This window comes from Protomyctophum bolini (assembly GCF_963924005.1).
Source record: "Protomyctophum bolini genome assembly, chromosome: 4".
Taxonomy (NCBI): domain Eukaryota; kingdom Metazoa; phylum Chordata; class Actinopteri; order Myctophiformes; family Myctophidae; genus Protomyctophum; species Protomyctophum bolini.
Genome location: NC_137865.1, coordinates 42,103,776 through 42,122,943, shown reverse-complemented (window position 1 = coordinate 42,122,943; position 19,168 = coordinate 42,103,776). Strand labels below are relative to the sequence as shown.

General features: G+C 44.2%; 1 protein-coding gene across 1 annotated transcript in view; it reads right to left on the bottom strand.

Annotated features, from left to right (window-relative positions):
• Positions 1-6,652: 6,652 nt before the first annotated feature.
• poc1b (POC1 centriolar protein B) overlaps positions 6,653-19,168 on the bottom strand; it is a gene marked incomplete at its 3' end in the record, with an annotated part of 91,917 nt that continues 79,401 nt past the window's right edge. The window contains exons 15-19 of the mRNA XM_080762228.1: positions 15,859-15,919; positions 12,640-12,703; positions 9,103-9,225; positions 7,691-7,826; positions 6,653-6,784 (exon numbers count right to left, since the gene is read on the bottom strand). Coding sequence (XP_080618354.1) covers positions 6,653-6,784; positions 7,691-7,826; positions 9,103-9,225; positions 12,640-12,703; positions 15,859-15,919 — 516 coding nt within the window. The remainder of the gene's footprint in view (positions 6,785-7,690; positions 7,827-9,102; positions 9,226-12,639; positions 12,704-15,858; positions 15,920-19,168) is intronic.

The following is a 19,168-nucleotide window of genomic DNA, read 5'->3' as shown; positions in this document are numbered from 1 at the left end:
TACATCAAATCACAGCCATGTGAAGTGAGGGGCGCTCTTATCATCGTACATCATCCAATCATTTTTTTAAATATACTTCCTCATGAATTAATTTGACAACTTATGTAATTATCAAATCCTTATCCAATCCCCCACTCTTTCTCTGCCCCCGTTAGTCAATGTGTAGATGGAGCCAAACTTTTGGAGACTTTTGGAGACTCCAAACATCACCACTAACCCCAAGTATAGGCCCATTGCCGATTTGCTCAGACACAATATATGACATAACTTCTCCTTTCATTGTCAATGGCATTTAATGTTTGTGTTAGCACAAAAAGCCGATTTGCTCGGACACATATGACGTAACTTTCATTGTCAATGGCAAATGTGACACGAGTTAGGACAGAAAGCTGTATATAGGAGGGGATAGCGCCCCTCAATCATTTTTGGGGGGGGGTCCTTGCCAGTTGCCATGAACCAACAACTATTGATTTGCAAGGCATTTGTAGAATCGGCCTCTAGCTGGTCTTAATGGGTTAAAGAACTTTCCCTGATTTCTGAAGCCAAATACCCTCTTTACCTGACTACAATAATTTTGCGCAACTTTGAAAAAGGTAAACCATAGTAAGTAAGTAAGACATTAATGTTATAATGTTATATAACATTGCAAAGAAATGGAGTGAAAGGGTTGCAAGTATAGTGCCTCCTGAGCAGATGTATTTTAAACTGTGAGCAGATGTATTTTTACCAGATGCCTGCATGGTCTTTGACTGAAACGTTGTCTAAATAAAGTTGGTATTGCAAGTGCAGGCGGTGTGCGGGTCTTTGTGCACTTTGTGTGCATTTTTCTGATTCAACTGTGACCATAAGACGTAACAGGACTTCAGTAAGTCCTGTTACGATCAATCAACGATCAATATGTTAAAGATAATTGGGCGAACGGTTGTGCTAGTCTAGTTTGACAATGCTTTATCATGAAACATAACAGTAAGATACATTCCCCCATGTTCCACATTCTCTCATGTACCCCGGTATAGTACCTTCTCATAATATGAGTGGAAGTGGAAGTACCCATATTATGGGTACCGGGTACTTCCATCTAGACCTCAAGGCATGCTGGTTTGTTTTGATTTTCGAGGAAGCAATACATAAATACAAACTAAATTGATCTTTAGCCAGCACTGACTCAATCCTTCAGGTAAGTTTGGTAACATTTTGAAAGACTTTGGAGGAAATGTAAACAACTTAAAGCTTGTAGTGAGCTGTTGACAGACAACAGAGTATAGCATAAGAGAAGCCCTGCAAAGCAGCGATTAGCTGCTGTCAAAGTTCAGCACGGTGCACAGCCACCTGACAGGCTGTCACCTCTGTCACAGGACACTGGGACAGACACGGGACAGTCAGTAGTGAGGTCACATCCAATTCAATTCAACAGCCTTTATTGGCCTGAGAAAACATACATTATACCAAAGCAAAACGTGGAACAATATACATACATACATACATACATACACACTAATCATTTAAATCAATTCACTGCAGAAACTGCACTGCCTTCTCTCACTGCATTTTGGATTGCTGTATTACTTTGGTAGACAAGGTACCAAAACAAACAGTGAATGCATGCATCTAATCTGTACATAACTGTCTACAGACATTGACTTGGACACACACGCTCTCACACTTCATTCAAATTGGACTAAGTTCGTTCTCCTGGCTGGTCTTCTCCAAAAGCTGTAAACAGCTCACTCCCTAATGAGTGACATCCTCCCTGTGCTGTAACCTTAACTTAACCCCCCCCCCCCCACACACACACACACACACACACACACACACACACACACACACACACACACACACACACACACACACACACACACACACACACACACACACACACACACACACACACACACACACACACACACACACACACACACACAACCTTTTATGTCACGATTATGAATTGAATCTGTATATTTAGATGTCCTATATTGTTGTGTACTAGTATTGTATAGGGTGCTCAGATGGTTGACTGTCTGGCAACCGCCCCCTCTAGACCAGGAATCACGCGTACAGTAAGTACAGGCCATATAAACACATGCTCATGTACGCTATACACGTGCTGCGGTAAAGCCTACAATCTGCTAATTCTTCCACTGGTTGGCTTCATGCACAACAGCAAGGACATAATAGGATTAGAATGATACTACCTAAACACTCACACACACACACACACACACACACACACACACACACACACACACACACACCCATCAGCCACACACTACTGACTCTCATTCATCCGTCCATTCATTCATTCATGCTATACGTACACGTACACCATAAATAGCCACTCATTCATGCTCATATTCACAAATCCAAGAGAGCTTCTCCATGGCAACCCCCATGCTGTACCACCCCTCCTCCTCCTCCTCCTCCACCCCCCATGGTGCACCAGCAGCACCACCCCTCCTCCTCCTCCACCCACATTTCCCATTGCCCGCCCGGTATAACCAAACATCCTCAAAGAGTGCTAGCTATAGCTGCACCAATGACGTCAGGGACTTGAACCAGGCCGGGGCTAGAGACGATGGCATGCCACAAGCACGCGCACGCACGCACGCACACACACCAACTGTCCCATCTGTGTCAGATGTCACGGTCCCGTCACTCCCCGTCAGGCAGTCTGTCGCCTGCAGGTCTCGTGCGTACAGCGGCAGCATCTTAAAGGATTCTCCCCCGCGGCTGGCTAATGCCACTTAAGCACAACTTAAAAAGGGCTTTAGCTCAGAGGATGATTGCAGGCAGCGCTCCTCCTCGCGTGCAGCCTCTTATTGGCTCGCTGAGAGATCAAAGCGGCGCTGCTTCTGCTGCTGTCCGGCACACGTCAGCCGCTCTCCTACCAACACCACAACAACACCGGCTGCTCCTATACTCACTACTGAAAGGTTTACTTTTACCCATTTTGACCTGAGATCAGATAAAAAAAATGTCTTCTACATCCCGACAGTTTTCTGAAAAAGCTACGTTTCTGTGGCAGTCGTTCTTCGATTTTTCAAAAATAGCAGACCTACAAGCTTGTAGCGCGCCACCGAGAGCTTGTAGATCTGCTATTTTTCAATAGCTAAAGGATGACATGATGCTAACACCAAAAGGGGTTCCCGCCCAAAATGGGTTAAAAGGTATATTCAGTGATTTCACTTGATTCAAATATCACTTATGTTTTTGTTTTGTTGTGATAATCCTCCCTACTATAGAGTGTGCTGACCATATAAGGAGTTCCTCCCTGTCCCCAATTAACCCCTGGGGTCAAAGAGTCCACTGGGGTTTCGTGTTTGGCTAGGTGGCTCAGCCTTCATCCAATCAGGATAGAGAGGGGCCTTCCTCCAATCACGACCGAGCGGGGGCGGGCCTTGATGCACTGTAGTGCGTACATGTGCACATCTTGTTACCGGGGCGGACCAGGGGGTTTTCCAAATCCCCCAAATCACTGAATGCTCCTTTAAGTAAAAGTATCAATACTGAAATATAGGAATACTTTGTTATACAAGTAAAAGTCTAGAATCCAAAAAAGTACAAAAGGATTGGTATCAAAATGGACTTATTAAAGTACCAAAAGTAAAAGTGCTCATTATGTAGAATGTCTCAGTTCAAGTTTTCAAATGTATAATACAGGTTCACAATGTGTCGTAGCGCCACACATTGTGATCTTGTAGATCGGCTATTTTCAAATGGCCGAAATGTACATAGCCTAGGGCTGAAGTGGTTCATGTATGTTTTGTAATAATAAATGTACATAGCCTAGGGCTGAAGTGGTTCATGTATGTTTTGTAATAATAAATGTACATAGCCTAGGGCTGAAGTGGTTCATGTATGTTTTGTAATAATAAATGTACATAGCCTAGGGCTGAAGTGGTTCATGTATGTTTTGTAATAATAATAATCAAAATCTACAACGTAACTAGTAACTAAAGTCTGAGATGTAGTGGAGTATAAGTAAAATAAATTGTAAAGACTCAAGTAAAGTACAAATACCTCAAAATACCTCAATTAAGTGCAGTACTTAAGTACATGTTATTTTCCATCATTGACTTATAGGTCACCTGCTGACAAAACAAGGTGAGGGCCACCGAGTCATATGGAGCGGTCTATTTGTAGGCGACTCCTGTGCGAGGATGACGACAAAACAAGGTGAGGGCCACCGAGTCATATGGAGCGGTCTATTTGTAGGCGACTCCTGTGCGAGGATGACGACAAATCAAGGTGAGGGCCACCGAGTCATATGGAGCGGTCTATTTGTAGGCGACTCCTGTGCGAGGATGACGACAAATCAAGGTGAGGGCCACCGAGTCATATGGAGCGGTCTATTTGTAGGATACTCCTCTGTGAGGATGACGACTGAAGCCAAAGACTGAGAAAGATCAAAGCCAAGTCTGCTGTTTTGGACTCGGTCAACTTCCACTCAATGGGGATTGTGTGGTATAAATGTTATCATTGTGTGATTCACTTGAATTGTAGCCACGGGTGTGTGCGTATGTGTGTGTGTGTGTGTGTGTGTGTGTTTATGTTTACAGTTCACTCGCAGTATAGAAGAATTAAGAGTTGTACAAGATGTGTAAAGTCAATATGACATGATCTATTAACACTGAAACGGCACAAACACAAATGCATGTAAATGGAGAATTGTTACTGTAGACGCTGTCCCACACACACACATACACATACATACCAAATGAGTGCATGCATACACTTTCCATAATGATTACATCTGGTTAAGGTTTCAGTATTAATTTATGATATATTTTCTCTATTATTAAGGTTGTTTTTGCAGTCAGTTTGTATTGGGGGTGGGGAGAGGGGGTGCAGGGGCCTTCAGTGTTTTCTTCTTTTTCTTGTCATGCTTACAAAGGCAGAACTAAACCGTTATATCCGTCTGTCTGCATTGCAATCCCAATATTTTCAGCTGTTTATATAAAAATCTGCTGTAATGAACCAGCTGAAACTTTGTGTTTTCGTGAACCACCCACTTCCTAGTGACTGTTTATGACATCGCATTATCGTCAACCGGCCGAGACACACACACACACACACACACACACACACACACACACACACACACACACACACACACACACACACACACACACACACACACACACACACACACACACACACACACTCGGTGAGAGGTTACGATGACAGAATCTGTTTGGGTGAACCCTGCAGCATATGTTGGGAGGACAAGGCCACTAGGCCAGGCGTTCTCGCTACATTCAAACAACAATGGTGCCATGCATGAGAAAGCAGTTCAGAAGGACGAGTCGAGGGGTGAATTTGTGTGGACTCTTGATGAATTGAATACACAGGACCACAATGGAAACAAGCCCTCTGCGTGGGGCTCTTTGTGTTATGCCTTTTAAGCATCAATGATAATAATTTAAAAAAAGACAAGAAAATATAATAGAAATCTATGACAAATCGACAAGCATTATGTTATGCAATCAACGTTAACCACACTGGGTTCTTTTGACTAAAACGATCGATTATCAGAAAGCATCCAGACAACCAAAGAACTAATATAAACAAAAGGGAATGTCATTAAACACAGACTAATAATTAGATGATCTCTGTCTCAGCTTGGGTGACCAATGGGCCGCAGACAGGAAGAACCTCCATCAATCAATCAACAGAACCCGAGGACTCTCTCTCCCTCTGGTCACGGTATCGACACGCGGGATTCCCCCGTTTATACTATCAATCGCTGATTGATCACCGGTCCAGTGGGACCTCCCTTTGATGCGGAGAACAAAGGCTTCCTATTGGGTTACAGAGGTCACGATTGATGATGCGTGAAACCGAAGGGAAACCGGAGGAACCAGAGGAAGACATTTTCTCCTCCCCTGGGAAGATTACTTAGTTTGTTTTTTTCCCCCTTCTTTTAGCCCTCAGACATGCCGTTACCCAAGATCTTTGGAAAAACAGCTTAAGGTTTAAGATCCACCACACCCAGAGATCCTCAGATGAAAGAGGGCTTCAAAGAGGGGATCTAAAGGGCTCAGATACAGGTGAAGGCTGCCCTGGGTTGTGGGGAGGGGAACTCCATGAGCCAATGGGCATCTAGCGTATAACTCTGCCAAGTTATAGTGGAGAGATATGACTAATAAATGACATCGCAAAAAGGTCTGGCTGACCGGGAAACGAACTGGAGACTTGTTGATCCTAGCTGCGGCCATTAGCCCTGATATGGGCGATGTGTTTTGAGCTTGTAGATCGGCTATTTTTGCTACGGCAGTAATATGCAACGTGGCCCTCTGGAGTGAGTGTGGAAATAGTAGTTTTCCTGGACAGTGATCTCAGTTGTTAATACTAAAGCAAATTAAGTTGTCCAGGCAACCCGCCCACACCTGCCATTTGATTACTTAACCAGTCCACTTTTCACAGTCAGTTTGCGCTCTTCACAGGTCTAGTTTCTTCTCTTTTTTTTTTACTTACTTACTCCTGTGTTGAGTCATCGCTCATGGGAAGTGTTTCGTTTGTACCCACTTGAACGGATAAAACTAAATTCCCCTATTCATCCCTCCTGCAGGAAACAGAGAGGAGCCGTTGTTTGACAGCACAGCCCCGCTCATCTGAGAGGCCACGGACTCTCATCCTCCCTTTCTCTCATCTGTCATCTCCTTCCTCTCTCCCCTCCGACTCCCTTCTTCCCCTCCTCGTCTGTAAGTTGAGGGATGGACCCGCTGACAGATGGGTCTGGGACATCCGGGCATGAGGGGGGTGGTGGTTGGGTGGTGGTGGGTGTCTGTGGGAGACGGGGGAAATAATGGAAGAGGGAGGTGTGTGGGACCATTGTAGAGTTGGGATGGAAGACAAACTGAGAAGTAGCCCAACTATAAGGACATTTACAGGCTGTATACAGCCTGGAAATAAGCTAAGAGAGACCCTACGAGTGTGCTGTTTGTGTGTGGAACGAGCTTCTAAATGTTTTCTTTACTGCCTTGATCTCCTAACCCTTTTCCTTGTTTTCTTGGAGAAAAAAAATATTCCCATTGTTTGATACTTGTATTTTGATGGCAATTTGTACTTTCACTCAAGTACAATTTTGTATGCAGGCCTTTTACTTGTATTATGTGGTATTATGTGGTATTGCTACCTTTACTTAAGTAAAAAAATAAAACAGTGTAATTGACCTATAGCTAAGCCCCTCCCCAAACTGCTATGGTCCAATCACAGCTAAGCATAACATGGATTAGACAAACCTCTCCACCAATAGCTTTCCTATATGATAAAACGTTGTTTCAAAAGTGCATATGGCAGGCCTTGTTGACGGATTTGGAAGAGACTTTGAAGGTCTGGTTCCAAAAATGAACCAGTATTTAACGTGTAAAAGCCCGGCTGGGAGTGTCTTAAGTGGGAGAGGCCGGGTCTTATAGCTATAGGTGGATTGCGAAGGATAGATGCAGAAAGGGGACGAGGGGAGGTCAGAGAAGAAAGAGCAGCAGTAACTGATGCCTTCCTCCACCTCCTCCTCCTCTTCCTCCTCCTCCTCCTCCTCCTCCTCCTCCTCCTCAGGCACACAGAGATGTCCGATTACAGGAAGGGAGGAATGATAAAAGGCTGAAAGGAAGGAAGAGGTTGTTGGCTGGATATATGGGAGAGAGAGAGAGAGAGAGAGACACAGACACAGAGAGAGACAGCCTGGGCACACCTGAACTTCCCTGCGCGGCCAAAAGAAGCTGTCTGCCGTGGTCTCTTCCGGGTCTTTAGACGGCTGGTGGTGGGAAATGAAGTCCACCCACACGGCAGAAAGCTTTTCCGGGAATCTTGCCGACGTGGCAATCTGCCTGTAAAGGTCCGGAATTATACATTAGTAAAGAGTAAAAGGACAAAAGTATTGGTATCAAAATGTATAGGCCTATACTTAAAAAGTACCAAAAGTAGAAAGTACTATACTCCTAAATCTTTTGAAAACAGCAGATCTGCAAGTTCACAATGTGTCGCACATCCACGTCTAGTTTTTATTAGTTGACAAAATATATTTAGTCTTAGTTTTAGTCATCATATAGCTTAGTTTTCATTTAGTTTTCGTCTGTGAAAAAAGGTAGTCGACGAATATGTTTTTGTCATGTAGATTTAGTCGACAAAAACAACACTAGTTGAGAATAAACCTGCGTACCGATGATGACATCATTGGTGGGCATTCTAAGCTAATGGAAAGTACAGCCTTGTAATCTTGAAATGACCACTGATGTTATCAGGTGTTGTCGTTAGGTGGACAGAAATGGATGGACGATGAGCGTTAGGGAGGACAATTAGATAAAGGCAAGGTTGACATTTTTAACTGTAGTAGTACTAGTACTAAATGCTAGTACTAGTACTAGTATTTTATTGATTCCACAATTGTCAAATTCCTTGATCAGTGATACAGATACCAGTGGTTCTCAACGTTTTTGGCTGGGGACCCCCAGAAATGCTTTGGCCATGTTCCATGTGTACACTCTCAGAGTTAAATTAACCTTGATTTTACAACATAAATTGGGGGTCCAAGAGATAGAAATGCCATTAAATGGGGGCCCATAGACTAATGCATGTCAAACTGGGGGGGGGGGTCCTTGAAATTAAACAGGTTGAGAATCACTGCTATAGAGCCGTAAAAATCTTCATTTATGGGGGTCTCTGCAGGCATATCTTTTCAAATGGGGTCTGCCGACTAAGGGCCGATTCATACTCCTATTTTACCGCTGTTTCGGCGCTGTAGTGCGAAATGATTTTGGCTCGTCAGAAATTTTCAGTAGCACCGAAGAGCCGACTTTAGGACGGTACCCCCCCCCCCCCCCCCCCCCCCTCCCCGAACCTCAAATGACGTCACATTGTAGGCTCTACAGAGCCGAACCGACTTTTATTCGGCTCTAAAATAGGAGAATAGATGAATCGGCCCTAATAAGTGTCAATTTCGGGGGTCCATTCATTGACATGAAAAGGTTTGGGAACCACTGAAATGGTGATGTAAAACAATGAAGTGAAAGAAGAACCTCTAAGTTGAGGGAGACTGGCTGGCTGTCAGCCCATGGAGTCATCCCAACCAACCAACGCTCTTGGCAGACGACGTTCCTTCCTCACACATGCACCAACACGCCCATCCCTCTGATGAACACAATCGTCCTCACGCGACCATTCATATGGACGGACACACACACACCCCCTGCCCGGCGGGCCGCTGCCGCCACCGCATTGTACAGAGAACTGAATGACAGGAAAGAGACGCGACAGGGTGTGACACCACATCACAACATCTCACACGGATCCCTGAGAGCTGAGACAGCAGACTATACAGCAGGCCAGGGGTCACACAGTGATGCACGCCTGTGTGTGTGTATAAGCGCATGTGCATGTGTGTTGTTTACATTCTGGACTTGTTTGGATTCAAGCACCATCCGAGACACATTGTTGTTTCCAGTGTGTGGATGGACATCGGAAGCAACTGAAAAATATTTGTGCCCTTGATAATGTATTTTATAAACGTGGACTCAAATACAGAAATTGAAACGTGCGTGTGTGTGTGTGTGTGTGTGTGTGTGTGTGTGTGTGTGTGTGTGTGTGCGTGTGTGCGTGTGCGTGAGAGAGAGACAGCATGATTGCGGTTTTGAAGAGGAGGAGAGGAGGAGAAACCTGGACAGAACGTTAACCCATTTAGACCTGAGGACGATTCTACAAATGTCTTAATCTAAATCATGGCAGTTTTCTGAAAAACCTCATGTTTCCTCGTGTCAGTCGTTCTCAAAGTTATTCATGTCAAGGACCACAGAAATTATATGAAATAGGGCCGCCGAAACCCCATCCATGCATCCGCTCTGAAAGAATATATGTTCAAAGATTTGCGCCACATTTTTTAGGAAAGAAAATAAATAAATAGCAGACATACAAGCTTGTAGCGCGCCACTCGGTGGCGCGCTATGAGCTTGTAGATTTGCTAGTTTTCAATAGCTAAAGTATAACAATGCTTAAAAACACCAAAAGGGGGTTCCCGCCCAGGCTGGTGTTAACCGGCCGAGAGAGCCATGAGTGAGTCAGTGTGTAAACGAATCATCTCTAATCAGAAACCTGAATGAGTGACAGAATGGAGGGAAGAAGAGAACAGAGGCCTGATGGCAATCCAATCAGGGCAGGTAAATATAGGATGGAGGGATGAGGAGGAGGAGGAGGAGGAGGGGGGGACACACACGACAGGAGACTTTACAGTCATGTTCCAATTAAGAGGCCCATGGTGGTGGCAGAGAGGTGCATTATGGGAGCTGGAGATGTTTACACTTTGAAAGTAAACATATGGTCTAGCTTGTGACTTGTGATCTGTATCTAGGTTGTCTTTACACAGTGCTAATGAACAGGTATGGTCTGGCCTGGGAGGGATGGGTGCATTGGGTGCAATGAGTTTGTTTGGTTTTTATTTTATTTTCTTCTTTTATTTGACACTATGTATATACATGTATCCTGTTTTTAGTTTTTGCTATTTGTATTCATTCATAATAATGCCAGACCTTTTTATATTATGAATAAAAAAACAATTGATAAGAAAAACTAATTTAAAGTACTGTCAGGGAAAGCATTATTATTGTCTTTATGTTTATTATTTTCATTATTATTATTATCATCACTATTATTAGTATTGTGTTTCACCGGTGTTTCAGTGCAGTTGCTTCTGGTCTTGATGTAGTGTTTGAGTGGTTTAGAGAGCATCTATGTGTTGTTGATGTTGTCAGTGTATTGTTCTGTGTCGACATGTTTAATGTATTGTTTTGTCCATGTACTCATTGTACTGTATTCATTGTGCTGTGCCCGAGGAGAGGACCCCCTCTAAAACGAGATGATACATCTCAAGGGGCTATCCTCTAAAGGACATAGCATTTCAATATATAGCATATATAGATATATATACGCAATTCATAATTCTAAATTCCCAGTTGAGATAGCACACGTGCGCGCACACACACACACACACACACACACACACACACACACACACACACACACACACCTGACGGTCATCCTCCTATAACACACACATGCTCATTCATCCACAACACCGAAAGCCTGGGCTTAAAAGTAAAAGAGGATCTCTCAGAACTGAAGCTGGGATCATAAGGTATGCCCTCTCAGGTCTGAAGGGATGCCCTCTCCGGGCTGCAGTCAAACGCATAATCCAGCAGCCATACGTAGTGAGGACTGAGGAGGGAGGGGAGAGAATGAGAGACAGCCATACGTAGTGAGGACTGAGGAGGGAGGGGAGAGAATGAGAGACAGAGAGAACTGACTGACACGCACAGTACCATCATGTGAGCATTCCCTGCGGCCTGAAGAGAAGTGCGAGCGCACACGCAAGCGCGCACACACACACACACACACACACACACACACACACACACACACACACACACACACACACACACACACACACACACACACACACAGTGAACAGTCCATAAAGTGATCATTTCAAACAGGAAGTGCAGAAGATCTAACCCCTGAGGCTGTGTGTGTGTGTGTGTGTGAGCTTGCAGTGCTATATTTTTTGAGGGCCAAATGTCTCAGCATGGGAAATACACGTTGTGGTGTAATGGTGATTTATATTGTTTTCCGGAGGTACAGTATTTTATTTTTTAAAGTTCTTCTATAGCGTGCACGCACACGGCACTGCACACGCACCGTACCGTAACATAACGTTACGGTACCGTAGATCTGCGGAATACCAGACGACTCGCCCCTTCACCAACTTGCCCGCGCGAAATGTGTTAATGTAGTTAAGTTAATTTTGTATTTCCCTTCCACTCTGAGATCTGAAATGATCTTGTATACAGATTTATTTGATTGTATAGTAGTCGATCACTATACTCTGTAAAATTAACAAAGAATAACATGAGACAGAGACGGTGACTGCTTAATTAAGTTAATTTACGACCTTCTAGCATTTAATTTCTTCCATGTAGCCCATGTTTTGTAATGGCATCATGATATTATGCCCATGGATATACAGTACAGAGTGAACTTAACAATGATAAATAAATATGATGATACCTAAATCTGCAACATGAATTATGTTTGTTATTTACAGCTATAGGTAGTGGGGCGAGATGGAAAAGGGGCGACCGTACCTGTTACCTATCTGCGTGTGTGTGTGCATGTGAATAATGCCTGGCCACACGCAGAGCTACCCCGGCCCCGTGCTACGACCAAAACACCGCTAATCGCTGAGGAACATTTTCCTGGTTCTTCTCACAAGGGAAATGATTGTTTTATGGTAATAAAAACAGAAAGATTTAGGGAGTTTTAGGCTTACAATTACACAGATTCAGGTGGGGGTTTACACAGTTAGGATTAGACATTTTAGAGGATTTATAACTTTGTTGTTGTGGTGGTTGTGTGCGTGCCTGGAGTCACGCACTGTGACACCGTGCCATCTCTCTACAGCTCACTCACATCACATTGCGAGCCTGTACATCACTTAGTTCTGGCTTCAGGGTTAGGGTTAAAAATGTTAAATTATAAAAATTGGCATTCACAACTTCTGCATCCTAAAATGTTGTATTATAAAAACAAACGTGTGTGTGTGTGTGTGTGTGTGTGCGTGTGTGTCTGTGCGTGTTAGAGCTAAATAGGACATACCAACCAGACTTGCCGCCCACAGCCCAGATGGCACTTCCCATAAATCTGTGGGCCTTATTGGGATCTAAAGGGGCAAACACATGTGCACACAAATGAACAAGGTAGTATATAGAGATACGACAATTAAATAACAAAAAAAAAAAAAAAAAAAAAAAGTGTAAAAAGAACCACTGCTCATCCGCTGAAAAAACTTAAGTGAGGTGCTGGAGCCACAAAGGGAACATGATAAAGGGAAGCTCCACACACTCTCTGATCTGCGCACAATCAATGTATTTATTTAGCAAGCTTTCGGTCTACTGACCCTTCTTCAGGCAAGAAGTGAAAAGACAAAAGTTCCCTTGTAGAAAGCTATAGCACTAGTTTGGGATGCCGAGGGACACACAATCATCACATTTATCTTTGGGGTCTCCAAGCTAAAAAAGTGTGGGAACCACTGCTCCAAAACCACTGCTTCTCAAAACAAAAGGGAAGCGGTCTCCGGCGAAACCAGGAACAGTGAAGTCCATTCTATTTTTCAGCTTTGTAGACAAACTTTCTCATGAAATCTTTTCAAGTGGGGGTGTGTGGACCTGGAACCCCCTCAAGGACCGCTGGTTGAAAAGCACTGAGTTATAGTTTATGAGGGCGAAGGAAGGGGATGTGGTATAGTCTCTGTAAAGACCTTGGACCCACATGGCGCTGGTCCAATAAGCACGCAGGACGCCAGGAGGAAGTGGGACACTTCCTTATCTGCTGGTGGTGGTGGAGGTAGCCTATTGGTGGACGCAGCATGTTCCCGGATTCCCCCCCCCCCCGACAATTCTGGAGCAAAAAGGGCGGAAACGTCAGGAAGATAGCAGCCATGAACTATAGTGCGGAAGCACACAAGGTTTATGGGAAGCCGGCGGTTGCCTTTTTATTTGTTTTGTAGGCAAAGGAGAAGAAGGAAAAAATAAGTTGAGAATGACCTTAATAAGGTCCTTTTTGTGTGTCAAATGAAGGTCATTTCGGACCATGCTGTTATGTTAATCTGGGGGTGAAAGTTCCTTAGTAGCTTGAACAGTTAACCATTTGTTTTGTAGGCAAAGGAGAAGAAGGGAAAAAAAAGTTGAGAATGACTTTTTGTGTGTCAACTGAAGTTCATTTCGGACCGTGCTGTGTTATGTTAATCTGGGGGTGAAAGTTCCTTAGTAGCTTGAACAGTTAAACTTGTTCTAATGTCCACACATACTGTATAACAAAATAGTAACATTCAAATGAGCAAACAATGAGCTTTACTCCAGTTAAATTCACAGATACCAAAACTGCAGCCTCCATTTTAGCATGGCCAGGAGTATATCCAAATCTCAAGCATCTTTACACACATCTATGTAAAAATATAGATTACAATATTAGCTATAAATTCTTCTTTGAGATGATTGCCTTGCGGTTAGAGTGTCCGTCCTGAAACTGGGAGGTCGGGGTTCGATCCCCGGCCCGGGTCATACCAAAGACTGTAAAAATGGGACCCAATGCCCCCCTGCTTGGCACTCAGCATCAAAGGGTTGGATTGGGGGGTCAAATCAACTAATCAAATGATTCCCGAGCGCAGCACGGCTGCAGCTCACCGCTCCTTGGCTGCAGCTCACAGCTCCTTGGCTGCAGCTCACCGCTCCTTGGCTGCAGCTCACAGCTCCTTGGCTGCAGCTCACCGCTCCTTGGCTGCAGCTCACCGCTCCTTGGCTGCAGCTCACAGCTCCAAGAGATGGGTCAAATACGGGGAACAAATTCCACTGCGCTAACGTGTGCGACAAATCGTACGACTTTGATTAAAATCACTCTCAATAAGAAAATGCCATTCCACTAAATAACTGACTAGGTAAATGACTCCAGCTGTAATGAAAATAAGAGTTTATGTACACAGAACAAAACATCAAATGGTCCAGTGCTTTTGCTTCGTGCAGAGCGAGTGGTTTCAGACTGTCGGAGTAATTGTTTTCTTTGCCTCAGAGCGTCAACGTCGTTTGCAGAAGCGGCCGGGCGACAATTAGCGCGACACAGAAAACATATCAGGGGCACGTAAATAAATCAAGGGAATTATGTCTCAACTGAAAGGCATGAACGTACCAAAAGGCATGTGCTACTTAACACAGTTAATTAACGAGATCCTTCGGGGAAATGCACTCTGCTGTTGATCACGAGGTAACAGGCAGTTAAATCAACATGTCATATGCAAGGTAAACCAATATGAGGTGGGGGGGGGGGGGGGGTGTTGTGCAGGAAATCCAAAAAGAAAGAAGAGGAACTTGTATTTGTCCGTGAAAGGTTGAGAAAAGAGGAAGCACATTGTAAAGAACCACGGCTCTCTCTCTCTCTCTCCGCTTCCTGAGAGAGAGAAAGGGACGAGAGAGGAGGAGGAGGGACGTGGAGAGAGAGTGAAAGACAGGACGAGAAAGGGAAAGAGAGAGAGAGAGAGAGAGTGAGAGAAAATCAGAAAGCGAGACAAAGAGAAACAAGAGAGAAAAACAAGAGAGAGATAGAGTGATCGAGGCGGGAGAGAGAGAGAGAGGGTGGGGGATCAAATGACAACAAACAGATCAGACAGCAGCGGAGGTCTCTTTGAACCTTCCCTCTGCGGAAGTCAGTCAGCCCCCCCCACCACCCCCCCCCCTCCTCTCTGTTCTGTCTCTCCATCTCTATTTATCCCCCTCGCTCTCCCGCCACCCCTGTCCACCGGAGATGAGCTTTCAACACACAAAACCCTGTAAAAACAGGCCACGAGTGGCCTGAGCCCCACAACTCACCCGCTAAAAGGTGTCACGGCACGCTATGCGCTTAAGCCTAAAATGCTATGAGTCACTCACCGAAAAATAACTGGTTTTCCCAACGGACTCACTCAGTTAACCATTTGGCAAAAGACATTTAGAGTAGAGATCAAAAACAGGAGAGGCCTACTATTATTATTACCTCTTAGGAGTTACAGTCAACTAAGTATAGCCTTTTAGTGGTTCAACTTTGTAATATAAACATGACCTTAGGCTGGCCAATTGTGCCAATTTGTTATGTGACTATATGACAATTATTTAAGACATTTCCGATTTGCTGCCTCTCCTGGTTCAAGAATGCTAATAAAAACACACAAATGCTCTAGTTCCTGTTAGGCATATCTTGGATTAAACGATGTATTGTGTCCCGCTGTGTGCGGTGTGAATTGCGAGTGGGAGCGACGGACGTATGCACACATTCTTCGCATGGTTTCACAGACGACTTTGACGTCGTTCTGCGAGGCCTTGACCTCATTCCTGGGGTTAAACCGCTCAAACTGCCACGAGATGAATGAAGGCACACATTTACAATCTGGTGCTTGTTTTTTTCTTTTCTTTCTTTTTTTGTTTGTTTATTAGTTGTTGTTTTTTTCGTTGCCATAACGACGTCACGAAATCTCCACATTCGGTTAATGAAGACGTGCCATGCATATATAAACTAGAGAGAAAAAATAAAACATGCATCATGCCTTCACAAAGAAGAAACAAAAAAAAAAGAACAGAAAAACAGGCCAAAAGCCCAGTCCCATGTCATTATCTGAAATGATAATGAATTGCATCTTTATAGCGCTTTTCCAAGTGCTCAAAGCTCTTTACAATGGTTCATTCATTCATACATTGGGAGGTGAAGCGGCGAACAGTCGACGCCAGCGTCCTCACTTCCCACACCAATGGTGGCGAGCTTACAGCGACCGACTCATTGGAGGCAATGTAGGGTTCAGTGTCTTGCCCAAGGACACTTCGACATGTGGACAGGAGGAGCCGGGATTTGAACCGCCGACCCATGGATCATTGGACGACCTGCTCTACCTCCTGAGCCACAGCTGCTCAGGATGTGCATGTTGAGAGTAAGAACTTGCACAGGAAATTGAAATTCGCAGGACATTGTCCTTGACATTTAGTTTCTAATCTCTACATGGGGGGAAATATCTTAAAACTGCTACCTTCGGGCCTGGGCCGTGGCTCAGCGGTCCAGGCATCTTGGCCGGTAGCCTGAGTCTGGCAGTGTGCTGCGGGTTCGACTCCCGATCCTGGCGGCCTTTACTGCATGTCACTCTCCCATCTCTCTCCCCCATTTCCTGTCAGCCTACTGTCTATAAAAAATATATAAAATAAAGGTGAAAGCGGCAAAAAAAAAAACATAAAAAAAAACTGCTACCTTCAACAATGTTGAGGTCCAAGTTGTAACCACATAATTAATAATTATAAGTAAATGCATTTGAAATTAAATAAAAAAGGTTACTTTTCAGGATTTCAATTCAAAAATAGCGAAAAAAATATTAATTCAGGATTTCAATTCAAATATAACAAAAAATTGCCGATCTACAAGCTCAAAACACGTCGCAGTGCGATGGCTATTTTTTGCTATACGACAGTAATATGCAACGTGGCCCTCTGGCGTGAGTGTGGAAATATAGTGGCCCTCTTCATTCATGGTCAAAGTTGCCCAACCCCTGCCCTATGTTATGGCAGGAGGGAACAGCCCAACCCCTGCCCTATGTTATGGCAGGAGGGAACATTTTACAAGCACTGAGCAGAGACAACTTCCTAGGCCGTCGTCGTGTGTGTTTTTCCCCCCGCGTGAGGCGGACAGCGGAAGCAGCTTGTTATAAAAGGTCTTGTGGCCAAACAGGCATGAGCCAACAGTCACATGATGAAAACAAACAGAGGGCCTGTTAACCAGCGCAACCAGCAGCAGGTTAACGGTGCGCAGGTGTTGCCGTTTACCTGTCCCTGTTTGAACAGGTGTCACTGTGTGTGTATGTGTATGTGATTGATTGTTTATTTATTTTCGTGTCCTGCACACAATGTGCCCAACCCTCATGGGTTTGTATTAAGACACCATTTCACAATTGCATTCACAGCATGTTTAGTACATTACATAATTAATGCATTTACAGCATGTTTACATTACATAATTCAGTATACTCTGTCTTCTTTCACCAAGCTTGACAAATCAAATCTGACACAACAAAAGTCCCTTTGGCAAAACATATCTCCATTTTTACATATAGTCATTTAAATGTGTACTTGTATTACTATACTTGTGAGGAACAAATGTCTCCATATGTATAGTAAAAGTGTAACAGTAACACACACACACACACACTGTGTGCGCACACACCACAAACAACATGCTCTTCATGAACACGGTCGTATCTTGACTTTACCGTTTACCTCAGCGTGTAATTCAATAGTCTCTACTGCACCATTCTCCTCCTCCCCCCCCTCTCTCTCTCCCTCCACTCCCTCCTTTGTCTCTCTCTCTCTCTCTCCCTCCACTCCCTCCTTTGTCTCTCTCTCTCTCTCTCTCTCTCTCTCTCTCCCTCCACTCCCTCCTTTGTCTCGACAATCATCTGTTTACCTGCTCAATCCCTGAAGGGCTTTAAGGGGGAATTTCCTAAAATATAATCCATCTTTCTTTCTTTCTTCTTTTTTTTCTCCCGGCAGCGGGACCAGAAAGCCAGAGAAGAGAAGAGAATGAAACAGGAGAGAATTAAAGGAGGTGGAGGGAGGAGGGAAGAGGTCTATCAAGTCCACAGGGACCTTAAGATAATGTTTACCTTCCGTCTCTCCATATAAGGTGTTAGGAAAGGAGGGAAGTTTTACTATGCAGGTTTATGAAACACATGCGCATATACACGCATGCAGGCACACACACACACAGCACTTCTGATTTGTGACATAATTCCATAAATCCACAACCCAGACCATAAACCAATCTCTCTCCATCTCCGTCGTGCGCGCACACACACACACACACACACGCACACACACAACTGAGCCAACAGACCAAGCTGTGTCACTAACAACCAACAGGAAGACACTCCTCCAGGAAGCTATTAACACGTTATAGCATCACACACACATTGCAACTATACACCACACCGTTTATATTGGCCTTGTACACACGGCTGTGTGTGTGTGTGTGTGTGTGTGTGTGTGTGTGTGTGTGTGTGTGTGCGCTCCATAAAATGGGTGCTGTGTGTGTACATAATGAGAGGCAAGTGTAAGTTGGTATAAAAGTGTGTGTTACCTTTTTTATTTTGTGAGTCTGTGCTTTTCAGGAGGCTCTTGTGTGTATGTTTTATGAAATGGGTGCGTGTGTGTGTGTGTGTGTGTGTGTGTGTGTGTGTGTGTGTTTATACTAGTATGTGTAACTCAGAGCTTATTTAATGAGCTGCTAGTGGAATCAAAGGTGGAACATTATCTACAAATGAGTGCACAGTAAAAAGCCTGAATGTCAAGTTGACCTTTTAGAGTGTAAAGAAAACAGGACACAACATGATTTAGTTCAGTTTTTGAGTGACTGAACTTCAACACAAGGCCTCCTACGCGAAGGTGTGTGTGTGTGTGTGTGTGTGTGTGTGTGTGTGTGTGTGTGTGTGTGACTGAACTTCAACACAAGGCCTCCTAGGCGAAGGTGTGTGTGTGTGGGTGTGTGTCTAATTATACATGAATGCATTTTTTTGCACTTACCTTAATTACTGTCAAACAGGGCCTATACGGTGCAGTCTTCCCCTTGG